The sequence below is a fragment of the Oryctolagus cuniculus genome, chromosome 19, assembly GCF_051225735.1.
Source record: "Oryctolagus cuniculus isolate XC-2025 breed Fujian yellow rabbit chromosome 19, ASM5122573v1, whole genome shotgun sequence".
Taxonomy (NCBI): domain Eukaryota; kingdom Metazoa; phylum Chordata; class Mammalia; order Lagomorpha; family Leporidae; genus Oryctolagus; species Oryctolagus cuniculus.
Window position 1 is genome coordinate 54,634,384 of NC_142885.1, and position 22,872 is coordinate 54,657,255.

At 58.1% G+C, this 22,872-nt stretch overlaps 1 protein-coding gene across 2 annotated transcripts; it reads right to left on the reverse strand.

Annotated features, from left to right (window-relative positions):
- Window positions 1-1,222: 1,222 nt before the first annotated feature.
- SDR42E2 (short chain dehydrogenase/reductase family 42E, member 2) lies at window positions 1,223-22,595 on the reverse strand. 2 transcript variants are annotated; one of them, XM_070064608.2, is made up of 12 exons: window positions 22,367-22,595; window positions 19,672-20,348; window positions 19,217-19,312; window positions 17,597-17,654; window positions 16,802-16,920; window positions 16,133-16,208; window positions 12,539-12,621; window positions 10,643-10,780; window positions 10,139-10,204; window positions 8,223-8,286; window positions 5,347-5,420; window positions 1,223-2,594 (listed from the first exon to the last, which is right to left on the reverse strand). In XM_070064608.2, the coding sequence occupies exons 2-12, from the start codon at window positions 20,311-20,313 to the stop codon at window positions 2,340-2,342; spliced, it is 1,671 nt and encodes a 556-aa protein (XP_069920709.2). In that variant the 5' UTR covers window positions 20,314-20,348; window positions 22,367-22,595; the 3' UTR covers window positions 1,223-2,339. The 2 variants fall into 2 exon arrangements, with proteins under 2 accessions (XP_069920709.2, XP_089177678.1); XM_089321552.1 differs by lacking the exon at window positions 17,597-17,654 and having other exon boundaries at window positions 20,295-20,348; window positions 22,367-22,457.
- Window positions 22,596-22,872: the final 277 nt, after the last annotated feature.

A 22,872-nucleotide genomic window follows, 5' to 3' on the forward strand; every position in this document is an offset into this window, starting at 1 on the left:
ATAGCTACAGTGCCCACAAGGGAAAGCGGACAGGGTCCCGATGGCCCATTCTGCTTGTTGCCTCGGGCTGCCCACTGTCCCTGCATTCGTGATGTTCTGCCTGGGACCTCCTCCTAGATGGCCTCCCAGAACCTCCTAGTTATTCAGGCAGCTTCCATGGAGGGGGAGGGAGAGGGGGAGGGGGAGTTTGCGGGGTAGAGGCGCCACTTCCTTTCTGAAAGGGAAGAGGGCTTGTTTGGCCTAGTGACCCATGCCGCCCTCATCCCCAGGCAGTTTCAGGAAACATGCTGAAAACCAAGAACCCGCTCTCGGACTGAGGATTCAAAGGCTGAGGGTGGGCCAAAGACAAGAGATCTGGATGGTGATGTGAACAGGGAGAGTCTCATCTTGCCTTCAGATTTCTCAGGATCAGCAGAGAGAGGAAAGGCAGGGAGCCAAGAGGTGAATTCGGAGGCCAGCCTGTGGCCGAGAGAGAAGGGTTATTATTCACTGATTGTACACACACACACACACACCGTTCAGCCTGGCAGAGAGCAGCATCTTTTTAGCTCTTCCACAAACTGTCTTGTTCAACAGAGGGGACCCGCCCTGCCCAGGCCACAAACTGTTTTGTTCAGCAGAGGGGACCCGCCCTGCCCAGGCCCCCACGGCCCCGATCAGCACCCAGGCTGGCCTCCACCACAGGTTTGCTCTGGCTTCCTTCCCTGCCGGCACCCAGGGTTTGCTGGGCCGGTTCCATGTGTGCACACTGAGACATACACACTGGTATTGGTATCTTGGTACCCAGGACGGATACCAAGCTCACAGGGAGGCGCAGTTTCTGGAAGAGCAGAGGGCGGGGTCAAGTGTTGTGGCCTTCAACCTTACACAACCTGGGATGGCATTGTGGCGTAGCCAATAAAGCCACCACCTGCAACACCAGCATCCCGTGTGAGCGCCAGTTCCAGTCTGGCTGCTCCTCTTCGCATCCAGCTCCCTGCTAATGCGCCTGGAAAAGCAGTGCAAGATGGCCCAAGTGCTTGAGCCCCTGCACCGGCGTGGGAGACCAGGAAGAAGCTCCTGGCTTCAGTGTGGGCCAGCTCCGGCCCTAACTCTTTCAAATAAACAAAAATAAATCTTAAAATTTACACGATCACCACCACCTCTCGTTAAGAAACAAAAACAATGCTGAACCACAAAATATGACGCACTAAACTCTATTTTTTTTCATATTCTAAGTACATTGGTCCTCTTAAAAAGACGATATCCCATTCTTTAAGGCTTTTTATCTCTTTTTTGATGGGTTTGCTGGGACTGAGACCTGTGCTTAACTGAGCTCTCACCCGCGGACCCGTAAACGGAGAACCCCAAAAGGCCACGCTGGGCTGGGCTGGGCAGCAGCCCGGTTCTCGCGGCTTCCGCAGGCCCCGGCGCGCAGGGACGTCCGGGTGGCGGCGGCCCAAGCGCGGCGTTCCTGAGTCCAAGGCGGCGTCAGGACGAGCCCGGAGCCGCGCAGCTCGCGGAAGTGGCAGCAAACGCCGCACGGCCCCCGCCGCCAGCACGGCCGACCGAGGCCGCGTCCTGAGGAAAACGCGCCCGGGGCCGGCGCCCGATTCCCGCGACAGAGCAAGGACTGGAGCCAGAGGGCGGGCCGAGGCCGGGGAGCGCTCCTTGGAACGGCTAAGGCCCGAAAGCGGGCCGCACCCGAGCGAGGAGACTCCGGGGAGCGAGCCAGGACCGCACCGCGGCGCGGGAAGGCCCGGAAGGCGGAGCGGGCTCCTACTAGCCCCGCCAGGCCAGGGGGACACGCTAAAGGGTGGGGAGGGCCTGGACTTCGGAGGGCGGGTCAGGAGCGGGCCCAGTCCTCGAGGGCAGGTGCAGGGACCGGGCAGAGGTGGGGTCAGGACTCAGGGGTGGGGCCAGGTCCGGAGGACGGAGTCAGAGGACTTGGGAAGGGCCACGGCGCAGGACGGGCCCAAGCCCGGAGGGCGGGGAAGGGGCGGGGCCACGGCGTAGGGCGGGCCCAAGCCCGGAGAGCGGGGGAAGGGGCGGGGCCACGGCGCAGGGCGGGCCCAAACCGAGGGCGGGAGGCGGGGCCATGGCGCAAGATGGGCCCAAACCCGAGGGCGGGGAAGGGGCGGGGCCACGGCGCGGGGCGGGGCCACGGCGCAGGGCGGGCCCAAACCCGAGGGCGGGAGGCGGGGCCACGGCGCGGGACGGGCCCAAGCCCGGAGGGCGGGGAAGGGGCGGGGCCACGGCGCAGGGCGGGGCTAGAGGGGGCGGGGCCAGGACGCGCCCCGGCTTGGCCGGCGGGGCGTGGGCGAGGGCGCAGTCTCGCTGGTATCCGCTGCCTCCGGCCATCAGAGGCTATCCACGGCCGCCTGGAGCGGTTGCAGGTCTAAGAAGCGCAGGGCCAGGGCGAGCAAGCCGAGGAGCAGCAGCAGCCCGAGCAGCCACCGCAGGAGTGTCGGCGCGGGGGAGCCGTGGGGCCGCCGGCTCGTGGACTGCACGTACAGCTCGACGGCGTCGGCGAAGCGGAACTTGTCTGGCGCGTAGCCAAGCTGGGCGCGGGCCTTAGCGATCCGGAAGGTGTGCGTCACGGCCACGCTGTGCACCTGCGGGAAGAGGCGGGGCTCGCGTCTTGGCGTCTGCGATGCCCTCTCCCAGGAGGCCTTCCTCTCTCCTCCGCCTCCATTTTCTTGGAGGATGCCTGCTCCAGTTTGTCTTTTCTGCACCTCCCCAAGCAGCCCCGCGGAATTCGCACCCTTTTCAACAGCGCAAAGGCCGCCTCTGCACTTCCTGTCCTAGCAAGGTGCGGGTCCTCGATGCATTCCCGGGTGTTGGCTAGGAGAAGCCGAGCGCCCTGCCTGTGTCTGGAAGAGAGGACCTTGGCTTCCCGCCGCCCCCCAGCCCCAGCCCAACTGTGGCCAGGCAGACCCCAGGCGCCGTCTTCACACCCTCCTGGCTGATTAAGCTTCTCTCAAAGAGGAATTCAATTACGCACAAGTGATCGCTCTCCAGGGTCTACATTTCCCTGCTGCCAGATGGCTCGTAGAATGCCAGCTCTCAATTAGGGAGCGCACACGCTCTGTGCTTGTCCTGGGCTCAGTCCTTTCTATCCCTATGCCATTTAATCCTCTCCTCTTCGTGTATTTGGAAGTTGAAGATCAGAGAGGTTATGTGACTTGCCGGGGGTCACACAGGGGCTGGCGACTGGAGGGAGAGTCCACCAGCTGCCTGCTCTACCCAAGCAGCCCCAGGTCATGGCCCCTTCAGTGGCGGAGAGAGAGTGGCCAGTTCCTGCCCCCTTTTGCCCCGGCTAGTAAGTTCAGGGTGCGCCTTAGTCCAACAGAATATTCCAAAAACACACTGATTCTGTAGGGCGAGAGCTGTGTGTGAACTGGAGAAGCAGGATCCTGGCACACGGAATTCTGAGGCTAGGCTTAGGCGGTACCTCCCTGGCATCCGCAGAGCTGGGCAGGGGCCCCTGCCTCTGTTGTCGCCTGGCTTCTGGGCTCCCTTCCCCTTTGGACTGTGCGCTCCCTGGGGCAGAGACTGTCTTCTTGCCTCCACTGCGCAGCACAGTGCCGGGACACAGCGCAGTTTAAGTGGGAAATGAATCAAAGGCCTTAAACTAGGGGGCTGTGTTGCAGGATGGCCAGCAGAGGGCGCCCGAGCCACAGCCCAGGAACCTCTCCTAGGCTGCGCTCAACAGAACATCCACACCTTAAGATGAGACAGGACGCCCCAGCCTCTGCCCACCACAGTCCAGCAGCGCCTGGACAGGTGTTGTACACTTATGCGACTCCTGATGCAGTCCCCAAGCTGGTTTGTAAGCTTGGGATCATTCAGGATGACTGAGTTTGAATCCCATCACTCAAATGTCAGGCAATCCACAGTGGGGTGCCTGGGTATTTTTTTTTTTTAATCTGGAAGGCAGAGTTGCAGAGATGGGGGGGGGTCTTCTACTCACTGGTTCACTCCCCAAATGGCTGCAAAGGCTGGAGCTATGCCAATCCAAAGCCAGAAACCAGGAGCTTCCTCTGGGTCTTCCCATGCAGGTGAGGGGGCCATCTTCTGCTTTCCCAGGCTATAGCAGAGAGCTGGACTGGAAGTGGAGCAGCTGGGACTTAACCAGTGCCCATATGGGATGCCGGCGCTGCAGGCAGAAGCCTAGCCCACTACACCATGATGCTGGGCCCTCCATCACTCTCACTGAAACGAGTGATTATTTCACTCAGTTCCTCCTCTGTAGATGGATTACAGAATCCACAAGTTGGAGTAGTAGTCAAGACTAAATGGGACAAAGCACAGTGCCCGGCATATCGGTCACCACTCAGCAGAGGGTCACTGTTGTCATTATTTTCTCCACTAGGCTGGATGGCTCAAGGGAGAACTCACGGGCAACTGTTTCTCCCTGGGGCCCGTTCTCCATGTTCCCTGGGTCAGAGAGACTTGGACTTGGAGCCACATTCCAGCCTGGTGTATAGGACAAGTCACTAACTTCTCTACTGTCCAGCTTCTCATCTTACAACGCAGATGCCTTAGCAGGGCATCAGAGAATCAGAGAGCGGGCTGGAGGGATTTTTGTACACGACCTCAAACACAGCCCACTGCTTTACCGTTTACAACCTGCGCTAAACATGCTCGTTGGTGTGTGATACTAGGCAAATAGAAAACTCCACCATCACTCCTGTTTAAGGCTGTACACAGTAGGTACTTAATATATGCTTACTATGCAGGACACAAGAGCTGTGAGCCTAGACCCCCCCAGGCTCTGTGTGCAGTGTGCGTACACGTGGTTGGTGGGTACCAATGGCACTCAAAGAAGTGAATGCTGGGATGGACGTGTGACACGGTGAGTAAGGCGCCTTCAGCCCCGTCAGAGTGCCCGGGTTCACGTCCAGGCTCCACTTCCAGGTCCAGCTTTCTGCTAATCCGCACCCCTGGAAGCAGCAAGTGTTCAAGTCTTGGATCCCTGGCGCCCATGTGGGAGATGGAGATCCTGGCCCAGCCCTGGCTGCTGTGGGCATTTGGGGAATGAACCAGTGGATGGAAGATCTCTTTCTGTGTCTCTCTGCCTTTCAGATAAATAATTTAGACAGTGACTGTCCTGGAGCCTGCCTGCAGGGGCCCCCGGTGGCTGGAAGGCTGAGCTGCTACTGAATGAAGTAAATGTGATAAGCGATGGCTTGGGTCTTGCATATCAGACCAAAAGGGCACCAGCAAAGGCCTGAGGTTAGGGTGAGGATCGGGAGCTGGCACCAGACCGGGGCCTGCCTGGAAGGTTCTGAGACCTCCGCCAAGCCGCCAGTCATGGTGTCAAAGGGGTGAGGTGGAGGGGGGGGGGTGCGGCAGCCCACTTACCTCGCTGCGGGTGAGCAGGGGCGGCACGCTGCAGACGGGCCTCAGGGCCAGATGCAGGTACTCCATCACTGTGGCTGCAGGAGACAGGGGCCAGTGACCAGGGGCCCTGGAGACGGAGTCCGCGGGGGGGCAGGGGGGGTTTGCCTTGCAAAGGGTCATTTGGTGAAGGTCACTGGGTTCTTTTTAATCAGCACAGGCTACAGGCTGGGGTACCTTACTTGGCTGTGAAACAGTCACAAGTAACTTGTTACTGGTATCGAAGGACTGAAGTTATAAAACACATGGAGCAGATTCTCAGCGATCTCTGTAAGGGGGTCTCTCTCCCTCCTATTCCAGTGAGCAGGAGAGCGGGTGGAGCAACGGATCCCAACCCAAGCTACACACTGGAGCCCTTTAGAAAGCAGTCTCAGTGCTGGGATAAGCTGCAGCCTGCGACGCTGGCATCTCATGAGAGCGGCAGTTCAGAGTCTGGCTGCTCCACTTCTGGTCCAGCTCCCTGCTAACGTGCCTGGGAAAGCAGCAGAAGATGGTCCCAACTACTTGGATGCCTGCCACCCACGTGGGAGACCGGCATAGAGCTCCTGGCTCCTGGCTTTGGACTGGCCCAGCCCTGGCTCTTGCTGGCATTTGGGGAGTAAACCAGTGGATGGAAGATCTCTCGCTCTCTCTCTGCCTTTCAAATAAGTAAAAAATCTTTAAAATCGCTTCCCTCCCACCTCCTTCCTGCTGATCCTGCTATATCTGGCCTGCAGCTGAGGCTTTCTGCTGTTCCAAAGCTTCCAGGTGATTTTTTAAAAAGTATTTTTAAAAAATTTATTTGACAGGTAGAGTTATAGACAGTGAGGGAGAGAGAAAGGTCTTCCTTCCATTGGTTCACTCCCCAGTTGGCCGCAATGGCTGGCACTGCGCCGATCCGAAGCCAGGAGCCAGGTGACCTCTTCCTGGTCTCCCATGCAGGTGCAGGGCCCAAGCACCTGGGCCATCCTCCACTGTATTCCCAGGCTACAGCAGAGAGCTGGACTGGAAGAGGAGCAGCCGGGACTAGAACCTGGCGCCCATATGGGATGTCGGCGCCACAGGCGGAGGATTAACCAAATGAGCCATGGCGCCGGCCCCTGATTTATTTTTTTATTTGGAAGGCAGAATTACACACAGAGAGAAGGAGAGGCAGAGAGAGAGGTCTTCCATCTGCTGGTTTACTTCCCAATTGGTCACAAAGGCCAGAGCTGGGCCGACCCAAAGCCAGGAGCCAGGAGCTTCTTCCAGGTCTCCCACATGGGTGCAGGAGCCCAAGGACTTGGGCCATCTTCCACTGCTATCCCAGGCCATAGCAGAGAGCTGGATTGAAAGTGGAGCAGCCGGGACCTGAACCGGCACCCATATGGCAGCAGCTTCACTGGCTACACCACAGCGCCAGCCCCCGAGGTGACTCTAACACGCAGCCAGAATTGAGAAGCCCTGAGCTGTGGTTGGCCCACAAGAACAGGAATTGATATGCAGTCCCCTAGAACTGCCATCAGCTGTGACTGTGTGAGACGTCTCCCCAGCCCTTCCCAATCACAAGTATCCCGACGCACTGAAAATGCAGCAAGCGGCTGGTGGTGTGGTGCAGCGAGTTAAGCTACAGCTTGGGACCCCTGCATCCCATTTGGAGTGCCAGTTTGAGTCCCAGCTACTCTGTTTCCCATAGAAGGCAGCAGATGATGGTCCAAGTACTTGGGTTGCTGTCACCCATGTGGGAGACCTGGATGGAGTTTCTGGCTCCTGGCTCTGGCCTGGCCAGCCCTGACTGCTGTGGGAAGTTGGGACATCAACCAGTAGATGGAAGAGATATCTCCCTTTCTCTGCCTCTTATTCTTTCTCTGTCACCCTGCTTTTCAAATAAATAATAAATCTTAAAAAATACAGTGGGGACCAGTACTTCGGTGCAGTGGGTTAAGTCACTTCCTGTAATACCAGCATCCCATATGAGCACTATTTTTTGAGTCCTGGCTGCTCTACCTATGATACATCTCCCTGCCTGGGAGAGCAGCAGAGGATGGCCTGAGTACTTGGATCCCTGCCACCCATGTAGACCTGGATGGAATTCCAGGTTCCTGACTTCAGCCTTGACTGTTGTGACCATTTGGGGAGTAAACCAGTGAATGGAAGATTATCTCTCTCTTTGCGTCTCTCCCTCCTTCTGTAACTTTGCCTTTCAAATATATAAATAAATCTTCAAAAACAAATATACAGCAGATCTGGCCCAGGTTTGCCAGGAATACGTCTTTGTCATGAGGGTCTATTGCTCCTTGATTGCTCCACACCTGATGCCTGATCTGCAGTCCACCTAGGATAAGGCCAGCAGAGGGGTGCCAAGGGTGGGAGTAGAGGGCAGCAGGCAGCACCCACTGCGGGCACCGGGGGTGGACGCACAGACCGACCCTCAGTGAGGAGGAGACTCCAGGGTTACAATGGAGCCCCCGCCAGTCTCAAAGCAGCCCCAACTGCAGGGTGCCCTAGGGAGAGCAGCCCTGGCCTGACACCTTCCAGCCCAGGCCACAGGAAGTCTGTCAACCCCAGGTGTGGATTCTGCCCCTCCCATTTTCTCACAATGGCCTCCATCCCTCATCTTTGTAATGGGTCCAATCACACGCTCCTGGCAAATGGGACAAGATTTAAACAGGGCCAGACTAGTGTGAAGGGAGTGAGGCCACTGGAGTGTGAAATTTAAGGAGACACCTGCTCCCAGGGCCCATGGAAGCCCAGGACCAGGTATGGGGCACCTGCATGGCCACCTTAAAAATTCACCCTAGCCCTGGCCCTGGGTTTGAAGTGAGCTAGGGCTGGATCACCTGGCCCATGGGGGGCTTTCATACCCATGCCCCTTTCCTTACCTGTCAGGTAAACCCAGCAAGTAGGCACCTGGATCCAGGGCTGGCTGTACCCCAGCTTCTCAAACTGCAAGGAGACATGGCCGGGGGTGAGAAGAGAGGGTTCTGGGACTGGTGCGGGAAGGCCACCTGCTTCCTGTGTCCTGAGGCCCACAGGGGTAGCTCTGGGCCCTCACGCACGGCCCAGCCGGGCAGACCCTGCCACTGGCCCTAAGTCTGCGCCAGTCTTGAAATGAAATCCACACCTCGCCCTGGAAAACTGAGGCAGCAGTCAAAGTGCAGAGACGGGCTTTTAACCCGGGATCGCTCGCATCAGTTACTCCCGACACCTGCCTTCCACTCAGGGACGTCTCAGCAGAACCTGATTTTTCTAGAACTGGCTTTTCTATTAAAGAAAAGCGAGAACTTGTACGTGGAGGGTAGCAGGGATGGAAGAGGAGATGGCTCAGGATGAGCCGAGCTCGTCCCTTGCATGAAGGACAATGGCCAGGGCTGGCAGGGCTGGCACGGTTGGCAGGGTATGGAGAAGGAACCAGGGCCCTCCCATGCTGTGGGGGAGATGGGAAACAGTGCAGCCCCTTCAGAACACAGGCAGGCTGTTCCTCCGAATGCGTAAACCCAGAGCCGCCATAAAACCCAGCCACCCCAGGCCGAGGACCCTCGCGCACCCACACAACATGCACGCGGGTGCTCACAGCGCCACAACAGCCCCCAAGGGGAAAAACTCAAGTTTCCATCCACTGATGGGTGCATAACACAGAATGGATGGGATACTTTTCAGTGGTTTTAAAAAACCACATACCAATAAATACCACAACATGGATGAGCCTTGGAAGCAAGAGCTAAGTAACAGGGTGGACACTGTGGCGCAGTGGGTTAAGCCGCCATTTGGGTTACACGCATCCCATATTGGAGTGCTGGTTCAAGCTACCCCACTTCTTATGTTTATTGGGAAGGCAGAGCAACAGCGGCGGGTGTGTGTGTGTGTGTGTACGCGCGTGTGGGGTGAAACAGAGAGAGATCTTCCATCCTCTGGTTCATTCCCTGAGCCAGGCTGAAGCCAGGAGCCAGGGACCAGGAACTCTACCTGGGTCTCCCTCACTGGCAGGGGCCCAGCCACTTGGGCCATCTCCTGCCGCCTTCTCAGGGCTTCTGGTCTACCCTTCTATGCAGACTGGCCCTCTTTGAGAAAAGAGGCCACAGTTTTCTGGGGGGGCTGCAGCACGGGAGACCCCAAGGCCCACGGCCTCCCTTTGCCTTCTTCAGAGCCTTCCCACACAGTGCCGTGGCTCACAAGCAAATCCTCCAGGGCTGGAAGCCACTAGGAATCGGGCAACAGGTACAGGTGCTTGGCGCGGTGGTTAAAAGTCTCCTGGGACACCTGCATCCCATAGTGCACTGCCTGGGTTCAAGTCTCAGCTCTGCTTCCAATTCCAGCTGCTTGCTAACGGGCACCATGAGAGGCAGCACGGGACGGCCCAAGTCCTTGGGTCCCTGCCACCTATATGGAAGACCTGGATGGAGTCCCAGGTTCCTAGCTTCTGCCTGGCCCACTCCCTGCTTGTTTGTGGGCATTTATAGGAGTGAACCAGGGGATGGAAGTACCTTCTCTCTCCATCCCTCCCTTTCTTTGTCTCTCTCCCCCCCCCTCACCCCACTTCCAATTTTAAATAAAAGAAATAAAAATATAAAACAGATTTGTAATCAATCGGGAAGCAGGCTTAAGGGAATGGGGTTAAACTGGGGAGCACATGGAGTCCACAGGGGAACAGCCGGGACCGCCTCCAGCCAGTTCCGCTGTCACCCAGGGCACAGCTCTGGTACCAGAGCTGATTCTTAATGGGAAAGCTGAGTTTTTCAGAGTAGGGAAGGGTGACAGGGAGAGCAGACTGGGGTGGGGGCGGCAGCAGCGCACCTACCAGTGGGGCCATCCACTCGAAGACGTTCACGCTGTCCCCATCGTTGATGTAGTACGCCTGCCCACTCTGAAGGGACACGAGGCGGGAGTCGGCCAGCTGCCTGCTGGCCTGACCCCGCCCTTGCCCAGGGTGTCTGCAGCTGCCCCGGGCCCCTTGTTCTCTTGAGCACACCCCAGGCATGGGGACAGACCTGAGTCAGTCCCCGTGAATTCAGGGGCCACCACCCCGACTCCACGGAGTCACCTAACCTCTCTGTACCTCATCTTCTTCACCGGAGAAATGGGAGAGTAATAGTGAGCTCACCCTGTTGGGCTGCCATGAATACCAAAAGCAATGGCGTGTGTGACAGGCTGGGCACTGGGCGACTACTATTCTGGAACAAACCCTGCCAATCTCGCGGGTCATCATGAGGACCTAGGGATGTTCCATAAAGACCTCCCCACCCCAAGCTTCCGGGGCCCGGGGTTCCCTGCCTGCAGCCCGTGGGGGAGGGGCAGGACTCACAGCCACGAAGCCCTTGGCCGCAGTGAGGGCCTCGGCCGCCAGCACGTGTGCCTGCACTAGGTTGTGCACGTGGACCCAGTTCATGCGTGTCTTGCGGTCCCCAAATCGGAACATGAACAGCCTCCTCTTGATGTGGCCCTGATTGCGGGGTGGGGGGGGGTGAGACACAAAGGTAGAGCCTGGAGTGGCTCCGCACACCACTGCCGGGCCAGGATCCCTAGTTTCCAGCCCCAGACCTGACCTTCTGCCCCAGTCTCCTGTGGCTGGTGACTTCCTACATCGCCATGTGATCCTGGAAGGACCAAGGTCCCCCAAATGTACAGGTTCTGGGGAGAGCACCGGATCTTCTCTCCCAAGCTGCTCCTCTGTCGGCTGCCTGCTCAGCTCATGCCACTACTCAGGCTAAAGCCTCAGAGCTTGTGAAAATCTGTGCATGCGGGCTGCGATCATGTCTCAGCATCCTGCAGCCACCCTCATCTCTCACCAGGATCCACACTCCCTTCCTAACCTGCCCCCCTGTCCACGGTGGGGTCTGCTCTCTGCACAGCCAGGGGCTCCTTTTCAATCCTGAGTCAAGGCCAGGCCCCCACCCCACCTCCCCAGCTCAGAACAGCCCAGGGGCGCCCATCCTACCGGGTTGAGAAGTCTTTTCCTGATCTGTGCGCAGCCTCTCTGGGGCTTCATCCTATACTCACCCCTTCGACCTCTCAGCCATGCCGCAGGCCCCACTCGCTATTCCTGGGCCCCACTCACTACTCCTGGGCCATCTCAGGGCTCAGGATGCTGTCCCCTCTGCCCAGCAGGCTCTTCCTCCAAATCCCTGCACACCCCCTCTGCCAGCTCCCCACGGTGCATGGCCCAGTGTCGCCTTCCACACGAGGCTACCTGACTGTGCAGGAGATGGGCGACCGCCTCAGCCCGCTCCACGCTCCCTCACCGTGCCGGGAACCTGCCAAGAGCCCTCAGCATTGCACATGCTCCCTGCTGTCTGCTGATGTCCTCGTGTCAGGACACAAGCCCCATCGGGACAGGAAGTGTCCACCTGCCTCACCGAGCTACCCCCAAACCTACAGCAGTGCTGGGCGCACAGCAGGGGCTCCATGAACATCTGCTGAGTAAGAAGTGACTGGCTGGGGGAGAGCACCACGGGGGGCCGAGTCCATGTCCCCCAAGAACCCCATGCACGTAAGAGACAGCCAGAGCAGGGATGCTTTCCCACTGCAGGCTGGAGCGCCACTCCCCTCCTGACTTCCATAGCTCCCCACAACCTTACTATGCCAAGATCAGATCCAGACACAGGGGCTCCTTGGTACTTCCTAAACCGACCTTGGACGTTTCTCCTTTTCAGGCTTGTACCCAAGCGGCCTGGTCTATTTGGCCTATCTTCTCTCTCCTACCCCGTATTCTCAGCTAATTTCCTTTTCTCTTTTCCAATGACATACTAATCACTTCCTCCAAGAAGCCCTCCTGGGCCTCCCCTGCCAGGCCCAGTGTCTTGTGTCTCCCTTCCCACACTGAGCAGTGTTCCTCCCCGCCACCAGGTGGGAGAAATCTGAGTATGGCATTTAGAGCCCCTTGTGGCTCTACTCCTAGCTCCTAGCATTCTCTAGAGACTTCCTGTGCATGGGAGAGATGTACCACCCAGCCCAGTGAGCCCATGGGTGAGTGGGGTCACAGCTCCAGGACTCCTCCAGCAGTGCTGCGCCCACAGAGAGCTCCGCTCCCGGCAGGCCTGAGGGGCCCATGGACTGGTGGGCACAAGGGGCATCTCCCAGACCTGAGGGTCCCAGGCTCAGGACATGGCCTTGAGACAGTGAGGGGGGGGCTCGGGGGAGGGGGAGGCCTGGTGTGATGTGGTGCCTGCCTTGGTCCCAGGGAAGGGCTGGGATGACATACCGCCACTCGGGGCAGGTGTCTCTGCTCCTCAGGGCCGTAGATGCCTGGGGGCCGGAGCACACAGGTCCGGAGAGTGCCTCCTCCTAGGACACAGGGGACAGCAATCAGGGGCCTGGGGAGGGGCAGCCCAGCAGGGAAAGGGGGAGAAAGGCTGTCTACACCTCCTAGTCCTGACCTGGACAGATCAGAGGGAAGGTCCTTGGGGTTTGCTCATCCAATTATTCTCTCAGTCCATCAATTAGCCATTCAGCAAGCACTACTCAGAGTGTCACTCCCCCACCCCCGACCCCCAATACACACACCGTGGATGGATGTGTGAGGACTGTAAGGTCCCTTCCCCACAGCACCCCTGGACAGCAGGATCTCCTTCGACTCTCTGAGAAGCCCGCTGTGCCCATTCTACAGATGCACCTGGCCCCACACTCCCTCATGCCAAAAACACTTGTTCATTCCCCTTTTCTGGTCATCAGTTAGAACAGGACCACAGTCGCCCTCAGAGAGGTCCAACTACGTCCTGGGCTCTGGGACAATGGGTGGAGAAAGGAAAAGTCTGCAGCCATCAGCAGAGACGCGGAGGTCTGTTCCCCTCACACTGTTCTACCCTAGCAGAGTCCACCAGACCCTGATGGAGCCCGGTGCAGGACTTCCACTGGGGGGCCCCCGAAATGGGTGGTGGGTGAACATGTCTCCCTTGTGGAAATCTGGGGGTACACACTGAGGGCTGCCACATAGTTAAGTCTTCAGAATGCTTACAAAAATGTCAATTTGCTTCCACAATTCATTTATATTTAAGATTAGATTTTTTTTTATCATTTCCATTTATTTGAAAGGAAGAGGAGGGAGGGAGGGAGGGAGAGAGAGAGAATCTTCCACCTTAGGTTCACTCCCCAGATGTTTGCAATAAGGCGGCCCAGGCTGAAGTCAGGAGCCCAGAACTCAATCAGGATGTCCTATGTGGGTGACAGGGACCCAAGTGCTTGGGCCATCACCTCCCACCTCCCAACGTGTACACAACGGCAGGAGGCTGGAATGGGAGGTGGAGCCAGGACTGACACCCAGGCACTCTGATTCAGGATGTGAGTGACCCAAGTGGCATCTTAAGGGCTAAGCCACATGCCAGCCTCTGTATTCAGGATTTTAAATGACTGACTTTGCAAGCTGACTCCCAGCCTCCTGGGCCTCCTGGAAGATGCTCCGCTCTCCCTCCTGAGGCTCGAGCTCCCCCCAAGGGGCTGTACCCCTGGTATGGAGACCCAGGGGAGACCACGCTCTACAACCAGCAGCCCACCTTCCTGCGGGCACCCCTGCCCTTCTGCACAAGGTCACTGTCAGTCTAGTTGGTAGCCTTGGGGTGTTGTCATCTAGGAGTGTGACTCTCAATATCACTGATACCAGGACCACAACCCCAGGAGGGGACCTGCCCCGAGAACCCTGATGATCAGCCCCTCCCCTCCATGTCCCCAGGGCTGCCTCGACCCTGGGGTCATTTTCCTGGAAGTTGATTTTCCGGCAGTTGTTCCACATCCTGTCAATGTGAGCTCCCTTTCCCCATAAATGAGCCAAGGCCAGTGCCTCCGGGTCACAACCAAACATCCTGACGGTATGTCTCCAGCAGGCTTAATAGTGGTCCCTAGAAAGCTATGTCCATGTCACAGAACCAGAGAACGGGACCTCACGTGGAAAAGGGTCTTGGCAGATGTCATGAAGTTAAGGATCTCAGGATGCGGTCATCCTATTCTAGCCAGGTGGGCCCTGGATCCAGGGACAAGGGACCCCATAAAAGACTCTCAGAGAAGATGCAGGTGGGGGCCAGTGTTGTGGTGCAGAGGCTAAGCTCCACCTGGCAACACCAGCATCCCCTATGAGCACTGGTTCAAGACCTGGCTGCTCCACTTCCCATCCAGCTCCCTGCTAATGCACCTTGGGAAATCAGCAGAAGATGGCCTGAGTGCTTGGGCCCCTTGCCACTCACATGGGAGACCCAGATGGAGTTCCAGGCTCCTGGCTTCAGTATGGCCCAGCCTCGCCTGTTGCAGCCACGTGGGCAGTGAATCAGCTGATGAATACCTCTCTCTTTGGCTCTCCCTCTCTCTGTAACTCTGCCTTTCAGAAAAATAATTAAAAAAAAAAAAAAAAAAAAAAGAAGAAGACGCGAAGATTGAGGCAGAGGTTGGAGAGATGCAGCCACAAGAAGGGAGTGCCTGGGGCCACCGGAACCTGGGAATGACTTGGAAGGCTCCTCCCCTAGAGCCTAGGCGTGGGGCAGTGCAGCCCAATGGACACGACTACAGTCCTCTGGCCTCCTGGTGGTGAAAGAAGACATCCCTATTGTTTTAAGTACCCTAGGACACTAACATGCCAAGAGACAGGACATAGTCACGGTGATCCCACGCTGGGATCTGGGCATCACAAACTCTGCTACTGGGACCAGGGCCCCCTGTGCTATGCTACAGGGACAGTCTGAGGCCAGGCTGGGGAGCAGGGAGTGGAAGTCACCCAGGGTGACAGAGGCTGTACTCCTGGAAGGCAGGTATCGGGTGAGCCGCTCTGTAAACAGCCTATGGCTAATTTTAAACCCTGGGTCACCTGGGCATGGTGGGGGAAGGTTGAGTTGCACCTGCCATTGGCTGGGGGCTGGGGAGAAGCACTGGGCAGCCACGTCACGGAGGGGCCGGGCCTGGTATCCATGACTCTGCTGACCATGGAAAGCTGGGGATGCTCATATAAATAATTCTCAGTCGGAGGATTAGGTGTCCAGCATGCAGGCTGCTGGCCGGGCCGAGGGAGGCCCCAGGCAGAGAAGAGAATTCAAGCACACAGGGTGAAGCCCTGGGAAAACACAGCTGATGTCCCTGCTGCCATCGGGGTGCAGGTCTGACTTGGTCCAAGGTGAAGTGGGCTGCAGCTGAGTAGATTTTAGGAAAAGAGCCCGCCACTCATGGCCCTGCTCAGCTGTGGCTGCAGCACGGCCCCATGGTTAAGCGCCCCAGGACCTGGTGGGAGACTCCTCCACAGTTCAAATCCCACCTCTACCCTTTAAAGGCTTATGACATTAAGCTGAGTCAGTTAACCTCTCAGTGTCAAACGGGCACAAGAATTTCTTTCCATCATTGCTCTCTCTCCAAATGCACTTGGCTTCTGAGTTAAGGTTTTGTTAGGGAGGAGAAACCAGGCTCTCTGATTCTTTTTGGTTTTGAATTTCAGAAAGTCAAGTAGTGACGATTTGGATAGCAAGGAATTCAAACTGGCTTCTGAGTTTCGAAAACAAGGGATGCTGATAGTAGTTAAGATGCCCACGCCCACGCCCATGCCCATGCCCATGTCCCTCGGGTGCCTGGATTTAAGACCCAGCTCCACTTATAACTCCCGCTTCCTGAGAGGCAGCAGGTGACGGCCCAAGTACTTGGGCCCCCGCTACCCGCTGGGAGACCCAGATTGAATTGTAGGCTCCTCCTTTGGCTTGGCCCAGCCCCCACTGTTGCAAGCATTGGTGTGCCTTACAAATAAGGAAATCACCATCCACCCACCCCTATTTCGGGGGAGGCAGGAGCTGGGCAGGCACATTTGGTGTGAGCAGGCTCCCCAGGCACTCACCTGGTAGAGGGGTCCCATTGGCCATGAGGATCAGCTGGTCGGCGATGGCTTTGGTTCGGGAGTAGTGGTCCATGTGCTGCCAGGGGCCGGGGAAGACAGGGCCACCAGGCAGGGCTGAGCTCTGCTGCTGGCCTGACACCTGCCTGGCCTGCACCTCCAGGCAGACTGCTTGAGGGTTGCCTTCTAGGGACTCCCACTGGGAAGCAGCCATGCCCCTAGCCCCAGGCCCCTCCTCTCCCTCTGGGTGGTAACAAGGACCACCCCACGGGACCACTGGGGCAGCTCTGCTCAGCGAGGCTCCGGCCAGCCCCGAACCCTGCCCTGCCACGCTGCCAGCCTTCAGGCTTCACCTGGCGCTTTCCCAGGTGGTCCCGTTTCCTGCTCTCCCCGGCCCCCGCCATGGTGATCTCAGGCCCAGGTGAAGAGACAGAGGCCCGGAGCAGTGACTTGCTCAGGGTCACGCAGGCGTTAGGTGGCCAGGCCGGGGCTCAAAGCCAGGTCTGCCTGGTTTCAAAGCCCCTAGGGACAGGACGTGGCTGAAATTGGGGCTCTCATGCTACTTCGTGCCTGCTGGGACCCACTGCGAGTTGGTCGGCTGATCCTGGGGAAGGCACGTCCCAGGCCTGCTGGCCCTGCCACCTCTCCCAGGTGCCGCCTCTCCCGGGGTACCTTGTCCAGTGGGAAATATGGCACGGAGTCCTCATCGCCCTGCTCTATGGGCTTCCCGCCGAAGGCCACGTTGACGGTGCTGGTGTAGACAAGGCGCGGAACCCGCCGGCGGACGCAGACTGTAGCCACAGGTGCACACAGCAACGCACAGGTGCATACGAACACACACGCCGGGCCAAGCGTGAGCAGGGGCTCAGCTGAGGAGGGCCCACAGGGACCTCCCGGGGCACACCCAACCAATTTCTACACCATCTTCCGCACACGTCCTGGCCCCAAGACCTTCCCCTCTTCCCCTTAACTTGGGGTGAGGGTCAAGTTGTGGCTCCGTGGGCCCCTGGGGCTTTACTCCTTCTCTGCGTGACTTTGGCCCCTGAGCTGCCTTGCCAGGGACAGACAGGTCAGCAGAAAGTCTCACTCCATGCGGACAGAGGGGGAAAAAAAAACCACTCTAGAATCAGAGAGGAAACTGGGAGGTGGGGCAAGGCAGGATAGACTCAGAGGCCCAGACTTGGGTTTCCGATTTTGGCACTGCTGTGACCTTTCTCACGCCCATGCCTAGGCTGTGAGTATGCACTCCGCTGCCCGTAGTCCTAGATAGGCTAAGACCTCGAGGACACACCCCGTGCAGGGCCCTGGGCAGGTGCGCTGCAGAAGTGCTGTCCACAGCCCCTGCCCTGGGGTGGGCCGACGGCCCCTTGTCTGTCCCCCAACCCTGCCCCAGAGCTGGACCTGTGGCAGGAGAGGGGAGAGGAGGAGGAAGCACACAGCAGGTCACACTCAGTCCTGAGCGCCTACCATCGATCACCAGTTTGGTGCCTCCAACATTTATAGACTCAATCTGTTCTTTTTGCAGCTAAAAGATAAGAGGAGGCGGGGGAGTGACGGTGGGGCCTCTCGCCTTGTGGCCCAGGCTGGAAGGCGGGGCCCACGGCAGCAGAATGTCCAGCACAGAAGCAGGGTCCTGAAAGGGTCCCTGGGGTGCCCGGCTCTGCTGCCAGCTCCCCAGGTGACCAGGCTTCTGTTCCCACCTGGCCCTCAGCCCCTCGGGGTAAGGCAAGGGCTGGCCGACCCCCCCTGGGCGGTGGGCAGGATTATATAAGACACCAGGGAGAGCCCAGTACAGAACTTGGCAAGGTGGAAGGGCTCAAACTGTGCTGGATCATTTCCCTGCTTTTGAAGTCTCAGTCTTCTCATCTGTAAGATGGACATAACCGCGTTGTGTGAGCCCCAGCAAGGGGCTGGGGTGTGATGACAGCTCCGCATGTGCCCGGGACAGGCGCGAGCTTTGTGACCCCGATCTCAAGTCTTACAGCAACTAGAAGCTGGGTTCTAGACTTATTTTTATTTCTTTATTTTTAAGTTTTTTTTTTTTTTTTTTTAATTTATGTGAAAGGCAGAGTCATGAGGGCAGGGGGAGAAAGAGAGAGAGAGAGAGATTTTTCCATCCATTGGTTTACTCCCCAAGTGGCTGCAACAGCCAGGGCTGAGCCAGGCCAAAGCCAGGAGCCAAGAGTTTCATCCGGGTCTCCCATATCAGTGGCAGGGGCTCAAGTACTTGGGCCATCTTCTGCTGCTTTCCCAGGCCATTAGCAGGGAGCTGGATGGGAAGTGGAGCAGCTGGGGCATGAACCAGCCCCCAAACAGGATGCTGGCATTGCAAGAGGCAGCTTTACCTGCTATGCCACAACGCCTGCCCCATAGATTTATTTTTATCTACTCTTTCTGTGGTTGTCTCGTTTAATGGGTAATGCAGTAAGAGGTTAAAAGTAATTCAAACAGTAAAAAGGGGCAGTCCTGGGGCCAGCACCTGGGAAAGCAGCAGAGGCTGGCCCACGTGCTTGGGCCCCTGCACCTACGTCGGAGACCTGGATGAAGTCCTGGACTTTTGGCTTCAGTCTGGACCAGCCCTGGCCTTTTTAGCCTTTTAGGGAGTGAACCAGTGGATGGAAGATCTCAATCTCTTTCTTTCTCTCTCTGTCTCTCCCTCTCTCTGTAACTGTCTTTCAAGTAACACAATTTATTTAAATAATGCTCAGCTGGTGGGCATTTAGGTCATGTCCAGTTTTGTCATGAAAAGCAAGGGTACCAATACAGAAAGAAGTTTAATTTCTGAGTCCAGGGGCCTATGTCTATTTTGACAGCTACTGTCGCACTGCTGTTGGAAGGGGCTGTGACCTAAGCGGCGGTCATGCCCTCATTTTCCAGATAAGGAAACAGAGACTCGGAAAGGTTATGTTAACCCGCCCTCGGTCACACAGCGAGAAAGTGGCAGAACTGCTGTTTGGTCTCACGGCTGCAGAAGGCAGGCTGGGAATAGCCTAAATCCTTCCTGCAGGGGGCGAAGGGGTGTGGTGGGCACAGCCAGGACTTGAACCCGACTCTGTTCTCTCCAGCGAGTCTATGTGAGGGGCTCACCTTCTCCGCGCCGGACATCCCATAGGAGGCCACGTGGAAGACACAGTCCACCCCTTCGAAGGCGCGGTACAGGGCCTCTTCATCCCGGACATCAGCCTGGAACAGGAAAGAGGAGGTCCGAGTTCAGGGCAAACAGACACACAAGCTCTGCACCTCTCCAGGCCTAGGCCAAGCCCACGCAGGGCCAGGAGAGGTGGGGGCACCCGGATTTACTCTGTGATCCTATAGGGGGCCATCATTAGCGCCGGTCTCTCATTGGCCCCGCTCTGAAGAGGGGGACAGCACCTCTTCAGGTGCTGTCCCCCTGGGACCAGGGCTGTCCGGTGGGAAGAACAGAGGCAGAGCTGGGGCTCAAGTCTGGCTCCACGGCCTGTGCTCCTAAACTCCACTGGTTTCACATAAGACACTGCCCCGCCCCCCACTGCCACCGGTCCCCAAGACCCTGGTCCCCGCACCTGGATGAACTCGGTCCCCGGGGGCAGTTCCCACTGCGGTCTGCGGAGGTCGAGTAGGACGACGGAAGTACCGCCCTTGGCCAGGCTGGAACCCAAGCTAAAGCCCAGGTAGCCTCCTCCTCCGGTCACCAGAACCTTCTGCCTAGGGGCCGGGGCGGGCTTGGCTTGAGTCTTCTGCTGTGGCGCTGGTGTTGGGGCTGTCGGTGCCTCACTGGGTTGGGGCCCAGTTCCAGACCCCCGTCTGGGCCCAGCTCCTAGCCCAGGTATTGAGCCAGCTCCTGGCTCAGGCCTCAGACCTGGTCCAGGTCCTAGAATCACACCAGGTCCCGACGCAGGCCCTGAGACAGCACCAGGCTGTGGCCCAGATCCCGGGACAGCACCAGATCCTGACCCAGGTCCTGGAGTAGTGTTAGGTCCCAGTCCAGGTGCTGGGACCACCCCAGGTCCCAGCCTGGACCCTGAGACAGCACCAGGTCCTGGAAAAGCACCAGACCCTAGAGCAGCACCTGGCCCTGCCCCAGACCCGAAACCAGACCTTGGACTTGAGACCCCTCCCCAAGCCTGGCAGACAGGGCAGCTCTTCTCGCCCTGGCCTGCGGCTTTGCAGGCCTCGGGGAAGGCACCTGCGGGGTTGGGCTTCATCTTCTACTGGGCCATGCAGACCCAAGGCTGTCCACCTGTGGGAAACACAGAAGAAAGAACATTCTAGAATTGTTTCAAGTCACACGGGTTATCAGATTCCTAGGACTTAAAGGGAACTCCAGGTAGAAATTAGAGACGCTCTGAATTCTCGGTGCATCTGTCCCTTTCAGAACTTCAGGTACCTTCAGGGATGGGTGGTTAGCGCCATGATTTAAGTCGCTGCTGGAGACATCTGCCTTCCACATCAGAGTGTCTGGGTTTGAGTCCTGGCTCCCCTCTTGATTCCAGCTTCCTGCTAATGCACACCCTGGGGGGCAGCAGGTGATGGCTCAAGGAGTTGGGTCCCTGCCACCCACATGAGAAACCCAGAATGAGTCCCTGGCTGTGGCTTTGGCCTAGCCCAGACCTGGCAATATGGACATTTGGGGAGTGATGGGAATTCCATCTGTCTTTACTTCTCAAATACATAAATAACTTTCAAGGTGGGTGCTCCCTCCCAGAGAGAGAGTAAGAGAGAGACAGCGTGGCCAAGCTTACAGCAGGGAAGCTGAGACTTAGGCCACACACTCCTGACTTCCCTTCAAATCTCTGTGTTTGCAGTGTCCCAGGAAGTCAGATCAGATCAGCCCAGGGGACCTCACTAGATTGGGAGGGGACCGCTCTCCGGTGGGGAGAAGCAGATGGATTTCTAGAAATGAGGAAGAGGGCCGGGGCAGAGGAATCTGCATGGGATACAAAGCACAGCCCCTGGAAGCCTGTGCGTGACACCACATGCTGCACTGGCCCCACCCTGACGCTGCTCCTCCCGGTACCCAAGCAGGGCAGGTGCCTGGCACTGTGGGTCTGTGGCTCTCAGGGGCCACCACTGAGGCTCCTGTCCTCTCTAATCTAGACTTAAAACAAGCCAGGCTATTGGGCTCTATCACCTCTTGCCTCACTGGAGGATGAGGCTGGGCCAGGGGCCAGATCACCATCATCACTACAACAGCAGCTGTGTGCTGTGGGCCTACTGTGTGCCAGGTCTTACAGGTAGGTAAGTACCTGTTCTGCATGGCACATATTTGGCTGCATGAAACAGCAGGTGTGTGTTGAGTGACTGACTGATGGTGGTGGTCACAAGGCAGGGACTCTGATAGCTATAGGGACTGAGTCTTTTGTGTCCTTGGACACTACCTGGTTTTTCAAGGTTCTGGGTGAAGGATACAGTTGGCCTTGTACAAACTCTATCACTCACTGATTCAACTGGGGGCGTGGGACACCTCAAATCAGAGCCATCAGAGAAATGGGGAGAGAGTACAGCCCAAGAGGACCCAGGCCCTGATGACCCTGTTCTGGGGAAGGGGCTGTGGTCCAGAGCTGTCCTACCCTAAGGGGCTGCTTTTTGTGGCACAGGCTGGGACCCGACCACGGGTACCCATTTGCTAGGCTGTGCCCTTAAAACCTCACTGTGTTTCCGTGTGCACAGCTGTAACATGGACCCAAATAACCCTGACAGCGCCATGCACCTCCCAGCCGGGTCACAGAGCACAGACGCCGGAGCGCTGTGCAAAGTGCCAGAGCGCACGCCCCGGGACGGTGCTGTTCAGTCTCGGGTCCCCAGCACCTCTAGCAGTGCACGGTGGCCAGTCATCAGCTGCGTGCGGGATGAATGACAGCACTGGGGGCTGGCGGTGTCAGCGAGCGCTATTGTCCCCGCCAGACACTGCAGCCCAGAGAAGCAGAGGCGACTGTTCCCACCATCCAGAGGTGGAAACTGAGGCACAGAGAACCTCAACGCCATGTGACCCAGTCACAGTAACTGCCTCGGCCCGAATCCAGGCCAGCGGGAAGCCCGAAGCGGGGTTTATCGAAATGAATTGGTGAAAAGGGCGGTGAGCACCAGGGACGGACCACCGGGCGCGCCGGCCTCTGGGGGCGGGAAGGAGCGCGCGCCTCACCCCAGCAGCTCCGGGGCAAGCCCGCTCCCCACTTGTTCCCCCCTTACCCCGCTTCGTCCCGCCTGGCCACTCCCGCCCACACCTGCGCCCCTGGCCCGCGCCGGGGCTGCGCTCACCTGGCCCGGGCTCCCGCGCCGCGGCGCTGCGTGCTCCTCCGGTCTCGGAGAGAGCCAGGCGCCGCCGCCCGGGCCGCCGCCGCCGCCGCGGGCGGGGATGGGGACCGGGCTGAGGGCGGGGCGGGGCGGGGTTTGATGCCGGGACCGCCCCCGCCTGCGCCCGCACCTGCTCGCTCCGCCTCCTATACTCCGAAAGCGAAGACCCGCAGATCTCCCCGAGGGGAGCTGGGGGTGGAAACGGGCCGCGCTCCCGCTGGGGAACGAACAGCGAGGCCTTGCCTGCCCGCACACCCTTCCTAACCTCTACCGACTGTGCGTCCTCGCCACCACCCTACCCCGCCATCAGCCTGCCTGTTACCCTTCCTCCTCTTCTCCCTCCCTCATTTTGTCCATCATCCAACCTGTTCTTCCGTCCATCCCTTTCCTATGCAGCCATCTTTCCATTCATTTTTTTTTTTACTAAATCTTTTAGCCATCCATCCATCTGTCATTCCATCCATCTTTCC

Bases quoted from the DNA above. Each gene is read 5' to 3' on its own strand.
- SDR42E2 (XM_070064608.2), bottom strand. From the start codon at position 20,313: ATGAAGCCCAACCCCGCAGGTGCCTTCCCCGAGGCCTGCAAAGCCGCA. The intron at 19,313-19,671 runs GTGCGGGGACCA...TTCCTGTTCCAG, and splicing joins CGGGGACCGAGTTCATCCAG to GCTGATGTCCGGGATGAAGA. The intron at 2,595-5,346 runs GTAAGTGGGCTG...CTCTTCCCGCAG, and splicing joins CCCTGCTCACCCGCAGCGAG to GTGCACAGCGTGGCCGTGAC.